Here is a 14,773-nt window from a genome sequence, read left to right on the forward strand (position 1 = left end):
AGACCTCAGTGTCTCTTTACAATGCTGAAGTGTCCTTTTTAATGAATAATGTGCATTAGCACTGGGTGATGTTTCTGGGCGAGTCTACGCAGCTACGTTTGGTGTCAATATTTAACTGATGCTCTAAAGGTCAATAAGAACAGCCTGCGCTCGATCTGTTTAGTGTTTCTTCTTTGTGGTGTGTTTTTCTATTTTAGTGCAATTTTTTCTGACAAGAACGCTATCTCGAGACGTCTCAATCAATGTGTGAGTGTTTGTGGAGTTTATAAACTAAATTTATTTTCAATATGATGAATTACCAACTAGCCCAACAACAAGCTTTAGTAAGCTTAATCAGTTGATAGCTTTGAAAAATGCTAGATGAGACGCAAGTTGAACAGTGCTGCAAATGTAGGGCATCGATCGTTTAGGATATAAAATGCCGCACTGTATATTTAGGTTTGACCATCAATGGTCCAAATGTCTCGCAATAGCTGATGGGGCTACACTTGCCACATATCATTAGACTCGTTGCCAAGACATCATTAGTCTCTTGTGATCCAATAGCATCCTGCTTCCCGACAGGGAAGACTGCACCAGATGCACTTCTTTGTGCAACACTGCCAAATGTCATGTCTCAGATGTGGAATCGTTCTTGCGGGTCTGATGAATGCATTCTTTGAACAAGACAGTGTATCACAAGAAGTGTTTACTCCGTACTAAAGTTTATTCCAGTCATACAGCACACATAGAAAAGTAGTGAAAAAACCACGCTGCTCATATAAGACCAGAAATATTCTGGCATCTATACGGGAGCTTTCCATTTGTGTGCATCAATGCAAAAGGGTCACTGATACATGTGGCTGCCTTTCTTATATGAAAGGCTTTGCTTGTAAGCACGTGACCACTCTTACCCAGAAATCTAGCGCAGAGGTCGATATACTGCAGCCTGAATACCAAGCAGGGCAAGTAATGTGCCCATTTTACATGCAAACGTGAATTAGCTAGTCCTGCAATGCATTCTTCAAAGTCACATCGTTTAGTAAATGCTTTGCTGTCATTCTGGACTGGCTGGCCTAAATGGACAGTGCCCCAAGTTCTACCCAAAATATGTGTGTTCTGCAGGCTTTTTTATTTTATTTTAATGTAATGGCTCGTTTAGTAGAACCGACACTTGTGCTAGTTGGATAGGATGGATCTTAATTGCCTTTCTTTCTTCATTCTCATGTTCAAGAGGAATGGCTCATTGTTTAGGCAGCAGGGCACAGTCACAGCGTTTTAGCTTGCCAAGGTGTGTGGTGTCCTTGTCTCAGCCATCAACCTTATTGGGAGGTGTGAGAATTGGTTGCAACATTAAAGGTGAAGCGAGTGGTGCCTGCAGAGAATTGTTTGAAATTTTTACCAAGACACTACCTACACTACATCTCCCATAACCGAAGAAGTGAACCACTCATTGCAGCATAGGAAGTTGCCTCAAGAATATACTTTGACACCATTAAAGTCCTGAGCAACCTATGAAGTATTTTCGACGCAGCATGGGTTTTTGCGCATCAGTGTCATTCTCGGCCTGTTTGGTCGTATCCCAATGATCCCCGATTTACCCTATCCTGAAGCATTGTGCATGTCAGTGGCAAAGCAGAGAGGGAGGTAAGGGTGTGTATCACTTGACATTTGTGTGCTGTGCCTTGCTGAATGCAGTAAAGAATGTGCAAACTTTCACCATGCTGCACCTTACTGTGGCCAACAGGCAAAGCATTGCCTCGCTGTTTATTTGACAGTTGATGTAGCAATCTCACCTACCGGAAACGCTACGGCAGCATTATCATTACTACTATTGCTCACAACTACTAGCAGGCTGCAATGTTTCATATAGTAGATTTTCAATAACTAGTCAAATTGTTCACTACGGAAGTGTGTCAAAACAACGTTGCTTGCTTCATGGTGTCGCATACAGTGGTTCCTCCCATACTTCATCTCACCACTGCCATTCAAAGTTATGGGACATGCAAGGCAGGGCATTTGCACTTGTTTATCACGTGGTACACCACTTAGATGCGAAATGCATTTATTCTATTTTGCATTTTAGTTGTACATCTTTAATTTTTTCATTGTTTAACCAATGGTAACTATGGGTAAAAATTGAGGTGGCAGCACCGATGCTGGTGCGACCGCTCGGTTCGATCTGAACTTGCACTCGCTACTTACCCAGTGCATTGACGGCAACAAATAAATGGTGAAATGAGCCATGTCACCCTAGGGACAGAGCATCAGGTGTTTTGTCATTATTATCAACTTCAGCTGTTTGCTGTTTAGTCATGCCTAGCACACAATGAAGTCACATACATTGCTGCCAGGACTTAAATCTAAAGCAAATACAAGCGTCACGTTGAAGTTACCGGCCACACGATGTCGGCATGGTGAATTCGAGGAGGAAGAGGGCACCAGCTTGCATGAGTGCAGCCGTGGTTTCCTTCTTTCCCAGCACTGTTGCATTCCCGATTGATTGTGTGCATGCAGATCGTTGAGGAAAAGATGACGTGGTGTGGATGATTACTTTGGGAGAGATTTTCGTACTTTCTGTTTAACTGAGGAGCCCTCCACAGTGCTGAATGGAATTTTCAAGATGGATGTGATTTGGACTGATTCCCTTGCCAATGCCTTTGGATACCTGTTTGTGCTGAGAGTTCATGCATGAGCTAGCAGTAGGCGTTTGACAGTGTGAATACGCACATGCATGTTTGGGCCAAGCGTCACTTGTGATGTTTGTGACAGAGTTGTGCATTATAATGTGCCTGCTGTTAATGTTTGTGCAAGATGTAAGAGGACATTTTCAGTCACACCTCGTTATTTTATCAGATTTATCAACCCCGTGCTTATTGCCGCTGTAGAATAATTCAAAAAAACATACTAGTTAGTACTTGCACCTTTAAAGCGACAGTTTGGAAATTTATGCCTAGTAAGGCTCAGTTTCTCGGCATAAGTTTTGTTTGCGGGTTCATATGTCACAAAAGCTGGAGGTGCATGAGCAGGTCAACCTTTGTGTAGTCACAAGCCACAGAATGACTGTGCCTGATCATAAGGTGGATGCATCAACTGTACTTTTCGAGACCTCTCTTCATCGCACATGTGAGAAACTGTTTACTGTTAGTCTAATGGCCTTTAGGCTTAAGGCCATGAGAATGAATGGAAATACAGTACATAGGGCTGAACAGTAAAAATGCGCAAATCATTTCTGTTGGTCAAAGCAGGCAAGAGGCAGGGACTGCATAGTTATGTAACAAAAACTCCACTCTACAGTGTCATCCTCACAAGATGAGAAGGGTGCGATATACCTTTAGGGGGGATAGGGTTAAGATCAGGAGCGTGTGAATATTGCAGACCTCGGCAGTTAATTCGCAGAATATTGCAGACCTCGGCAAATGAATACTTCGGCAGTTCATTTGATGTGCAAGCACTTTTACTATTTGAAATATTTTAATGCCGCAAAACTTCACAACAAGATGGTAGTTTCAAGCATGAAAAGACGAGAACAACCAAAAAGAAGTGCCAGGAAAACTTGAAAACTGCGCAGTAAGAGCAGGACAAAAACACAGACGACAGTACGTCTGTTTTTGACTCCTGTTTTCATCCCGTCTTCCTTGTGCATTTTTTAAAAAGCTGACTACAAGCCAAGCAACGTTCCTGGCTACAGGACAACCGAAGCGGTTGCTGTGGTTTTCCTGTCTCTTCTTCTCAGCAGCTTGATGGAACCTTACAAAAATGTCAAAATATCCGTCATTCCTAGTGAGTATTAAAATTAGCACAGATAATTAATTTATAGCTATGCTTAATTTTCTCGATTTCATGCACAAATAGCCACATTGCTCTCCCCTCTGGTCATAGTGTCAAAATTATGTTGAGCAAAAGCACCAAGTGTATAAAAATTAAGAAAAGCAAGCATTATTTTAGGTTAGCCTGCCGTGAAGTAGGTTCCTACAACTATCGTTCTGCTGACATTTAAAGTTTAGCTTGTTGGTATATGATCATTGTGAAAAAAGCACAAATAAAACACAAGAGGATAAGGAAAAGCAGACAAAGCATCTTTCTACTTAAATGTCGACAAGTTTGGGTACCAGCTGTGCAAAAGAAATTTTTTTTTCCCTTTCCAGGTTACTTGCGAAGCATACTTGAAAACACTTGCTAAAAGTCAGTGCTGGTCCTGTTTTTCACCTGGCTGCTTTTTTTCTTTTCGATATGAGCATGTTGAACAGAGCACCTTCCAATCGAGGCGGCGTACTTGACAAGTGTCACTAGACTGTTACTAGACAAACAGCTGTTACTAGACTGGTATGTCTAGTAACAGCTGTTTTCATTGTCTGGAGGAATCGTGACTTCCTGAACACAGTTTACAACTATCTATTCTTCATAACTGTATTAAATGACTACATATGTGGTACTGTCAAGCAATAGTGCTGTACATTGCATAATGTTTGTATATATTATTTGCTGTACAACAACACAACAAGCTAACTTTTTCATGTCTGGAAGAATTTCTTTGCAGAAGTCAGAGCCATACTGTTTATATTCGAAAATGCTGAAAATATATTCAGATTTACACTTGATTTTTATTATTCAAAGTAGAAAGTTTGGTAATGTCACAAGGCTTCAGAAGAACTGGAAGGTTTATTAAGCCACCGATTAACTAGCTCTCTCGAATGATGCGTCCGGCGCTGCGGGCTCTCGAGCAGAGAAGAAACACGAGATCTCCTTTTTCCTTCAGTGGAACAGCCGCTCTTGCCCTCGACCCACTACATGCGGGTGGCAATATTCACACCCCATGTAAAAGGGCCAGTATTTAGAGCATTTACAGTGTGAAGAATAAGCTAATGATATGCTTTCAAGGCGAGAATAAGTGAATTGGGAAGTGTGGCAGTGATAGGATTCAATAGCTGGCAAAAGTGTTTATTGATTGGGGTCCCACGCAAGAGGTGCTTTTGACAAGCGAACCCATATGCTCGCTCTAGGGGATTCTGTAAACATCCTGTTCTCTCTTAAGTATAGTACTTTTGAGGATTCTTATGATAAGGCTTTAGACGACGCCCGTCAGAGATACCTCCATTATTTGTGACCTACACGAACCATTTGGCAGACAAAACCTATCCTAGAAATTTTGACGCGTGATTTAGAAGCTTCAAGGCAAAAAGGCGCGCGAGAGATGGAAACTGCGAGGACAAGCATCGTATCTTTGTCTGCTGCACACCTTTTTTTGCACTGAAGCTTTAACGTTACAGAATAGCCTGCTCCCAGACCTTGCTTGATATGTAAGTTCCCGATTTCGTGCATTTTTGAAGAATCAAGGCATGATAATTTATTCCCTTAGCATAGTTGGAGCTAGTTTGTACAAATGACAGAGTGAGAGATTCTCTGTTGATTTAGAGCAGCACTCACTCCAGAAATGTGGCTCTGCAAAAAATGTGCCAGAAATTTGTGCTGTCCTTGAGCCACCCTTATGCCTGCTTGGTAACATAGCGCCAGTTACGAGTTTTCATAATATAATATTGAATGACATATGCGGTGCAGTACTACTTGTGTCATCGCATCTGTTGCTAACTAGCGATCGGGTTAAAGTTTCATAACCCTTCAGGCGTCAATTATGATGAACTGTCAGCAAACGTCTAAATTTCGCACATTCTAAGTTGTTCGATATTACAGCGAAAAAAAGAAAATTAAGAAATAGGGGGTCTTGGTGAGCTTTATTCATTATCCATAATATGCATATATTTAAATATGCTGCTGTCAGTCATGTTCACTTTTTACTCGCAAAAATGGAAAATGTTTGGCCGGAAATGCACATGCGGTTCATTTTTGGCTGTGTTCGTTTCGTGCAAAAAAATCACAGTACTTATAAAGTTGGTCCTGGCAAGTAGCAGGTCGAGCGACCCATCGAACATCGGAGTGCTTTCACTAAAATACTGAGCTGCAGATTGATGCAGCATATTGGGGTTAAATCAAGATGTGTTAATTGATCTTATGTGTAAAGTGTCTTGTCTTTTGTTTCTCACTGGTCCAAGAAACTGGCAAAAGCAAGTTGCATCCATATATGTGAATGCTGCACCTGAATGGGTAATGTGTGTGGAATCAGATACAGGCAGTATTACTGAAAACACTGATTATGAGTGGCATTCCACAGGATGTGTATCTGGTAATTACATAGACGGTTAGTAGTTTCGGCTACTTCGGGTAGTAGTTTCGATAGTAGTTTCGGTCATGATTATTGTTATAGCACAAAATTGAGTTTGCATGATAACTTGCACTATAGCATCATGATAATGATGTTATAGCATTGGGATACATTGCCCCTTACAGAGTAAGTCAGCTGCTCTAAATTTTTTATTACCCTAAACAGACCAAAATTTTGTCAGTACTTTTGATTCTTCCGGTTTTCTTTTGTGGTAGGGCTATAATAAATGAGTGAATTGGCCGTTTTTTCCCCACCTAGCGGCTCGGCTTGAAAATGAAGACTCGGCGCTGGTCAACACGCCAGGTTACCGGACAGGTGATCGCAGCGCAGAAGTGACACCTAGACGGGATGAGAAAGACTATGAACCAGTGGATGTTGGTGCGCAGGTGAGCTGATTGTGCTGTGGGTGAAATCTGGGCCCAGGTATCGCCATGGTCACTAGGTGACCATGGCGAAACATGTTGACTAGGTGTGTTTTTGCTGTTATTGACCTGATCCCTTTGTCATGTGGTAGACTGTACATAGAGCAGATGGGGTGATGCCTCAACGAACAAATGCAGGAGCTCAGTATGGCCGTAAAGGCAAACAAATGGGGGTCACTTAGATTTTCATTGTAGGACATCTGGTTGCACCGCCTCATTTGAAAATGTGTCAGTCATTGCTGAAGTACGTGAAAAGACTGAAAGGGAGATTATTGAAGCGTATTTTATTAGGCAATTCAATAAAAACGCTTAAGCATGCCATTAATCTCACTTTTGAACAGGGAGATGGTCTTTCTACACGGCCATGTTTAATGTTGTGGGTAACACTTTGCAAGGCTTTCTTCTCCTTCTTTTGTTGACTTTTCGATGAATGTGCACTCATTTCTCCCATTTTATTTACGACGCCATGCTAAGTAATGTTTTCTTAAGGCTTTAGGTCTTTGACTCTCTCGTTCTAGTGCTTTGTCGTTCTTGCTCCTTGTTGCTGGCTTAGGGTGATCTGAAAATTGTTTTTTATTGTAGTAGTTGGTGTCGAGCGCTATTTAAAAGTTTTCAAAAGAATTTTGTACAGTACCTTTTTATGTGTTCCTGTAATTGAAAAGCTTGGTGCAATAAGAAGGAAAAAATGAAAAGTAAATATATAAATTATAGGTGTATACCTTGTGAATACACTGTTTAAATTGCAGCGTTTGTTACATTCCAAGTGTTTTGTCACGGCTCTGTTTGTGGCATCTCTACAATAGTAACCTGTTTTGTGCGCATTGTGTGGTATGTCTATTGATTGGTTTCATGAAAATACGATAAACAGTTTTTGGTAGTCTGTGCTCTTTCCAGTCTCCCTTCTCGCTTTCCTTGAGCTTGCTCAGCAATTCAAGTTTTCGATATAGGAGGGTTGGTGATTAGTGAGGGTTCAGAGGAGAGGTGAGAGGGTAAAGTGGAGCATAGTAGAGCAAAAGGTTGGAAAGGTAAGTGGGATTTTAGTAGAGGGGTGACGATGCGAGGGGGAGGGTAAAGGTTAGCATAGCCATGCATCGTGTGGTAGCAATAGGTGAGAAGGGAATTCAGAAGAGCTATGAGCAATGATTACACTCCTGTGCCAAAGTGCGGCAAATCAGATTTTTTTTAGATTTATTCGAGGTTCTATTTTCTGTACATATAACAGAATAAATGAAGCAAAAGGCTATATATATATATATATATATATATATATATATAGCCTGACGGAGGCTTTCACTTTAAAGTACAGTCTAATAACAGAAAATATGTCATAGGCAAATAAAAAAAAAACATTTTGTTATACAAAAACTCACAATCGGCCAATCCTAATCGGGCAAAGAAACATCACAAATGTGAAAAAGAGCAGGAGAGTATATAGTAGTAGCATACCTTTAAAAAAGCATCTAATATGTAGAATAGGTAAAGTCAAGAACGCACCTGAAGACATACACATTTATAAAAGAAAAAAAACAGACAGGATTGAAACTTCTAAACAATTTGGACGCATAAAGTAATAAACAGTCCAAACATTTGTACTAAACATATCGTCACAATACTATACCGTAAGGGCGTTGGGCTCGTCTGGTCATCGCCATTAAGACTATAGTTTTTCTCTGCAAGCTTGTCTTTGTCTTCTTTAATACACTAGCACATACAGGCCTGCCATCATCGATAGCAACAGTACTTGCAGAACCTATATGAGTAACATTACCCCCCTTCCGAGGAGCATTGTCCCGATGCGGCACCATAATTACGAGAAGAAAAAAAAATCAGTACACAGGGTGTTGACAAGCCTACACAGGGGAGCTTGATGGAGTTTTGGTAAAATGGCTTCATCCTCAAAACCTGGAAGGCGTCTTCCTGCTGTGAACGACGAGGCCGACGAGCCGTATCCTTGTGAAGAACTTTCTAGTTCAATACGCCAAGATGATGGAGAACTCTATAGGAGCCAAGATAGCGGTGTAACAATTTTACCGACCGGCCCCAGTGGTGAATAGGAGTCCACAACCATAATTGATCTTCAAGTTAGAAAAAGACCTCGCGATGATGTGCATTGTACCACTGCGAGTCGATGTGTTGTTGCTTACTGATTCGCTTGAGTGCAAGCTTGCGAGCTACGCGAGTCGGATGAATTCTTTCGTATCAACACTAATGTGGTGCCTGTCTGGTAACAGCATAGCATCTAACATTGTTGTGACCTCCCTGCCATGAAGCAACCAGAAAGGTCTGAAAGCAGTAGTTTCTTGCACAGTAGTGTTGTCAGCGAACAGTTTTTGTGGTCTTGGTCAATGTACATAAATAGCATGTTGGCGAGCGTCTTGTTTAGTGTTTCTGTAAGGCCGTTGCTTTGTGGGTGGTATGTAGTAGTTCTTCCATGAGCTGTTTCGCTAAGCTGTCTTGTATCATCTAGGCTGTAAAAGCTGTTTCACGATCAGTTATGACAACTGCTGGTGCTCCTAACAGAAGAGCGATGAGCGATGTTCTTCATGAAAAAGTGGGCACTCCGCTGAACGCCTGTGCGTCCCAAATAATCCACAATGCTATGCTTGGTGCCAATGCAACTTCTGTTGTGCAAGTCCGCTCAACAACAAAACCCACTATCCGTAGCTAGGGGCTTGTGTTCCAATCGGTAGTGTGCAACTTTGGCGGCGATTCTTCAGCGGACATAGTCCATTCCAGGAGCACTACTAATAGCTCGTTTGAAGAGCTGCACTGCAGGTAAAGATTCAACTATCAGTAATAACTGCACATGTGCCGCCAGAATATCTGTCACGTCTACTTCTGGACATCGCGATATAATTTTTTGTGCTTCATGTCCACAGAACAACACCTGAACCACGGGAACGTGTTGACACTTTTCATCAAATATACTTTATCCATGTGTCTTCATCCAGAAGAGCTTTTTCATAATTCCTTCCACCAACACATCCGCATGTGTAATCGCTCTTGGGGTGAACGCCCCTAAAAGAACCTACCTTTTTCGAGCTTGTAAGTGCTAGGGTCCGAATTCAGATTTTTTGTGTGCTTCTATTTAGAAAATGTTATCTCATCAATAAAGGCGAGCCTCCTGGTTAGCAACTGGCATTCGGTTTTAATATGCACAGCCTTCAGTAGTGGGCCCATCGCTGGTGGCCTTGGTGCCGGAAGGCCCGCTGTGAAGCGGCTACACCATGCTAGACGTCTGCCCCTCGCTTTCCAGGGTCAATACCTGAGGAAAAAAATTTTAAACATCCTAGTATCGCATTCATGGCTTTGTTCTGGGGGGTGGGAGGCTCTGGCGCTCAAAGGGCGCAGTCGCTGGCCCGCGCTATCACGAGATAATACGACTGCTTGTAAACATTTCACGCTATTAAGGTCTACTTTGTGTTTAGATAACTCACAGCATGAAAACCACTTCGGCACCTGGAGTGCCATAGTCTTTTTAGTTAGCGTTCTGTTGAGTTGCACGATACCCGGTCCAAAAAGATGCAATGTGTTAGTTTCACTTAAGCTCTTAACAATGAATGCAATACTAACAAATTTTATTGTTCTGCCAAGTAAGGCCTGATGTCATCTGCGAGAAATACTAGTGCGAAGTGGCCATTTCGAAGGTCCATGCAATCTCCATTTGCGCTGTATTCGTGGTCCATACTGTTACTTACCGTGTTTACTCTTGTAATGAACCTAGCTTTTTTTTTTTCAGTAAAGTTAACATGAATTTCGGGGGAGGGTTCGATTTGCGGGAGGGAAATGTCATGGAAGTTATAACAGCAAAAGTTTCGCGTAATGGCTTTGCTTGTTTTTCCCCGTTAAATGCCTGACAAATCTTTTTTGTAGCCCGAAGCTCTTTTTGTGCTACAGCTCATACAATACTGTTTTTAACCAGCCGTGTAGCTAGCGTATCGGCTGAATGCGCCCTGTGCAGCAGGTGCACCGACTAAGTTCACAACGAAAAACCCGACAAAAAAAACGCAGCGTCGAGTGGTGGCGCACAAACATTGCGGTAGACGTTGCGGGCGCACAATGCGCAATCGGCGCGGTGGGTGCAGTTGCACTTTGCTTGGCCTCAGAGATGGCGAGCGCGCGGCGTGTTTCTACCAGCGTGCGTACACTGTTTTCGAGGCTGCGCGCTTTGTTTTTGTGCTGCTGTGCTTGCGTGGCGCTATCAGCAAAGAGTTTTCTTCTGCATTCGACAGACCGAGCTTTGCCGTAAAAGGCACGACTTCCAAATTTTGGTGGATGTCGTCCGTGCTCGCACTACTCGCAACTGTTCAGCATGGTTGCAAAACTATGTTCTGACTTTTCTTGCATTGTTGTTTTGTGATATAATGGCTTGATTTGTGATGTATCGAAATGGCGAGCACAACGCTCGTGGAGTGAACAGACAGAGTGGGCGTGGTCGGTACAAACCAAACAACATACTTTTATTTAACTAATTTAGAATGATGATATTGTCAGCTGAATAATTAAAACACCAATCGTTATCATATGCTAAACATCCTTACACAATATTACCATACACTTCAAAACATGACAAACACAATAACACACCCAAGGCGGCGTCGCCAACGCTTGATTTACCACGAGGGCCCCCGGCGCGCAGCCCGCGGTGCCACACACCTAGGACCCATGCTAGAGACAACCGTTCGCAATAACCGCCACGCACAGAAAAGAGCTTATTTCTCGCTCGCTGCTACCAAGGCTTGTCGCTGCCGGCGCTATACCATGATGACGATGATGGTGATCACCACTCGCGAACTTAACGCCACCTACCGCCCGGTAGTTGTAACCAGAAATGCGGCTTTTGGGCAAGACCCGTGTGCCACGCAGTGTAAACAACTTTACAGGGGTTCGCTAAGAGCCATTGAAGCATGATGCGAAAAAGCAAGCTTCAATTCCTTGCCTTTCATCCCATTCTCCTTGCTTGAACGCACTGCCAGCAGCCGCCAGAGCCTGCAGGCCACGCGTTCCTGTGTTCCCTTTCATAAAAATTGACACTGTACAACTTGCGTCTGCATGCTTTTACTAGCACCCCTCGTTGGGCTTCATGGTGAGTGGTTGGCATCGATGCTGAACAAAAATACGATCGGCATGCATAAAGCATTGCCTTTACTTAGCGATCGTATCGGCAGCGGGTACGCACCGATGACATAAATTTTTTCAACCGGCCAATAAAAGCATTTTACTGTGAGCAAACTGAAAAGCAAGTCAGGACCATTCGTATTTGCCGTGTGTCACCCTTAATATAAGGTAATCAAAACTGTTAGCGGAGACCTCCTCCTCGAAGCTCGGGAGAAAGGTCAGTTTGAAAAGCTGGACAGATTTTCAACTTTCTGTGGTGTACCCATCACTACAGACCAGATTATAGGCAAATGTCTATTTTGTTCCTTGCGTTTCCGTAGTGCCATATTGATATATGAGCATGAATTAGAGGATAAGAGGGCCTTTTATGGTGTTTTTATGGTGCCTATAAATGTCTATTTTGGGTGTTCATGCCTATAAGTACCTATAAATGCCTTTTTTCTAAAAGAACACCTATATGAGCGCTATTATTAAACCGTTATTCACATAAAAAAGGCAACATTGAATTTTCCAAACACCATAAGGTTCTACGAAGACAAAGCTGATACACTGCGAGCAATTGGAGGTGGAGCATGTGGAGTGAAAAAGACGCGACTTCTACATTCCTAAGTGAAAGAACCTCTCAGCGTCTGCAGGGGAAGGAGGAGAGAGAATTAAAGATGGGGTAAAAAAAATAGAAGTGACGTCTATGGCCGAGTACGTGGTGACCGCCTTCTACAGACAGCTGTATAGTGCCCCGAAGGAACTGAAGAATCGCCCTGAAAACTTGGGTGTTGCAGTTGGAAAGGAGGGGCAGGTTTTTCTGGGAAGCCACAGATAGCTAGAGAACGAATGAAAAACTATAGAGGGCCACTCATGGAAGGCTCTTGTTGATTCAGTAGTGGCGAAGGCCGCTAAATCGTTATATTTTATACAGCGAAGCCTGAGACAGGTGCTGGCATGTTTACAATCAACAGTGTATTTAGCATACATCCACCGTATGCTTGAATATGCTTGTTTCGTATGAGATCCCTTGTCATATGTCTTTAAAGTGACAAACATAAAAAAATACAGAACAGGGTTTCAAGGTTTGTCCTAAGACATTACTCATAAATGACAGCAGTAACGTTATGAAAAATGCACTAGGATGGGAATTACTATCATCGCATCGAATCAAACTGTGATTATAAGGCTCTTATGTCAAGCATTTCATGGTAAAACTCGCATTCGAAAATTAATCTATCTAAACAGTCCTCTTCGTGCAATGATAACTAAGATTTTAGAATGTCGTATCAGATATATTTTTTCTATTAATTTGTTTTTCGTTAGTTTCATGACAGAATGAAAAGGCTTATAAAGAGAATAAAGTGTGTTGGGTCAATGAAGGCATGTTCTTTTTTTTTTTTTGACATTGTAATCCATCTCCTGCAGTGCCTTCGGGTAAAAAATGTGATGTGCACGTGGCTTTTGTTTTGTTTGTAATTTACTTTTTAAGCTTCCCTTTCTAGGTGACATAGTAAGTTGTAGTTAGACACTAGAAGTTCTTGCGTGCCCAATAAGAAGCGTTCTACCACGATGATTTTCCAAATTGGTTCGCTAAAAGCCACCAAAGCATGATGCGAAAAAGCAAGCTTGAGTTCCTTGCCTCGCATCCCATGTAGCCATCATGAGCCTCATTCCTACACTGTTCTCTTCAGTATCTTGGCTGGAGAATCACATGACGCATACGCACCAAGAACAACATGTGTAAGCAAGGTCACGTGCGCATAGTGTGTTCCAGCCTACTTCTGCACATTCACCATCTATGTTGTGTTCTTTCAGCACTTTCTGTTGTGTATTACCCGCTTCTGTGGGATGGATCAGTCAGTGCGTGTACTTTAGAAGAGCCTGCAAGGATCATGTATTGTGACCTCGATACACTACGCCGCTCCGCTGAAACTGCAGTCAGAGACAACGCACCAAACACAAGCTAAGCGTTGTCAGGGTTGGCGAAGGCGCGATGCCGGAACGACAAGAAGACGAACGCAAGCGAAATGGGGTAGTAGTAGTAGTAGTAGTAGTAGTAGTAGTAGTAGTAGTAGTAGTAGTAGTAGTAGTAGTAGTAGTAGTAGTGGCAGTAGTATGTGTGGTTTTACGTAAAAAAAATTGGCAGATCCCGCGTGCAGTGGGAATCGATGATATGCGAGGCACGAATGAGAAATGTTGATATGTCACTTTAAAATCAGCAAAACGTTATGAGGTGGAGGTAAATGATGTCATACATGACTTCCGTGTCATGTATATCATGTTTCGATGTGTCATTTACCTTCGTCATCTATTCACGTCACGTGATACCAAATGTAGTATATGTGGAGCTAGTGAAGTGGCCACGAGCACACTATGAGCGTGATATATTGTCATGTTCTTACATGACACACTTGTCAGAATTGTCATGTTTGCACCAGTAATATATTTTGTCATCCATTGACGTCACGTAACACTAAATTCGGTATATGTCGAGCTAGCAAAAAGGCCGCGAGCGCACCATGAAGGGCCCAATATACTCTAAAGTAGCGTTGACGCGAACGCACTCTTGGCACAGTGACGCTCGTTAGCGAAATGTGAGCACTCTATAGTCTGACGCCGGGTGCGACTAGCGTCCGTCGGCGCGGCCCGACGGCAACTGGCACGAAACGCAACATGCTGAATTTCGCGCCGATGCATTACCCAGACAACACTGTGTCTCCGGCTGTGCAGGAGACAACGCAGATGACACCAAGTTTGTCTACGAAAGGAACTCTGCAACGACGCTTGATGCAATGCTGGCCAACGTTGCTGATGACGAAAACGTTGACGTCACTGGCTACCTTCAGCATGCTGAGGAAGCTCGACATCTCGTGCGCCTGCACATTAAAAATCGGCAGACCACAGACAGCTGCCGGTACAACTTTTGACGACACTTCGTGAAATACCAGTCTGGCAGCCAGGTTTGAGTGTGGACGTAGATAAGCCGACATGGACTTAGTGAAAAGCTTGTTCGGTAATACTTCGGTCCATACAAGACTCCTCGACGTAT

General features: G+C 42.8%; 1 protein-coding gene across 10 annotated transcripts in view; it reads left to right on the forward strand.

Annotated features, from left to right (window-relative positions):
• Positions 1-14,773, forward strand: part of Amph (amphiphysin) — a 197,406-nt gene that overhangs the window by 171,120 nt on the left and 11,513 nt on the right. For 9 of the 10 annotated variants that reach the window (XM_037423611.2, XM_037423612.2, XM_037423613.2 and 6 more), the window contains one exon: positions 6,458-6,585. In XM_037423611.2, coding sequence (XP_037279508.2) covers positions 6,458-6,585 — 128 coding nt within the window. Of the gene's footprint in view, positions 1-3,636; positions 3,763-6,457; positions 6,586-14,773 lie in introns of all 10 variants that reach the window. The other variant, XM_075893965.1, reaches the window with a different exon arrangement.

Source organism: Rhipicephalus microplus, chromosome 4 (assembly GCF_043290135.1).
Source record: "Rhipicephalus microplus isolate Deutch F79 chromosome 4, USDA_Rmic, whole genome shotgun sequence".
In the NCBI taxonomy this organism is placed as follows: Eukaryota; Metazoa; Arthropoda; class Arachnida; order Ixodida; family Ixodidae; genus Rhipicephalus; species Rhipicephalus microplus.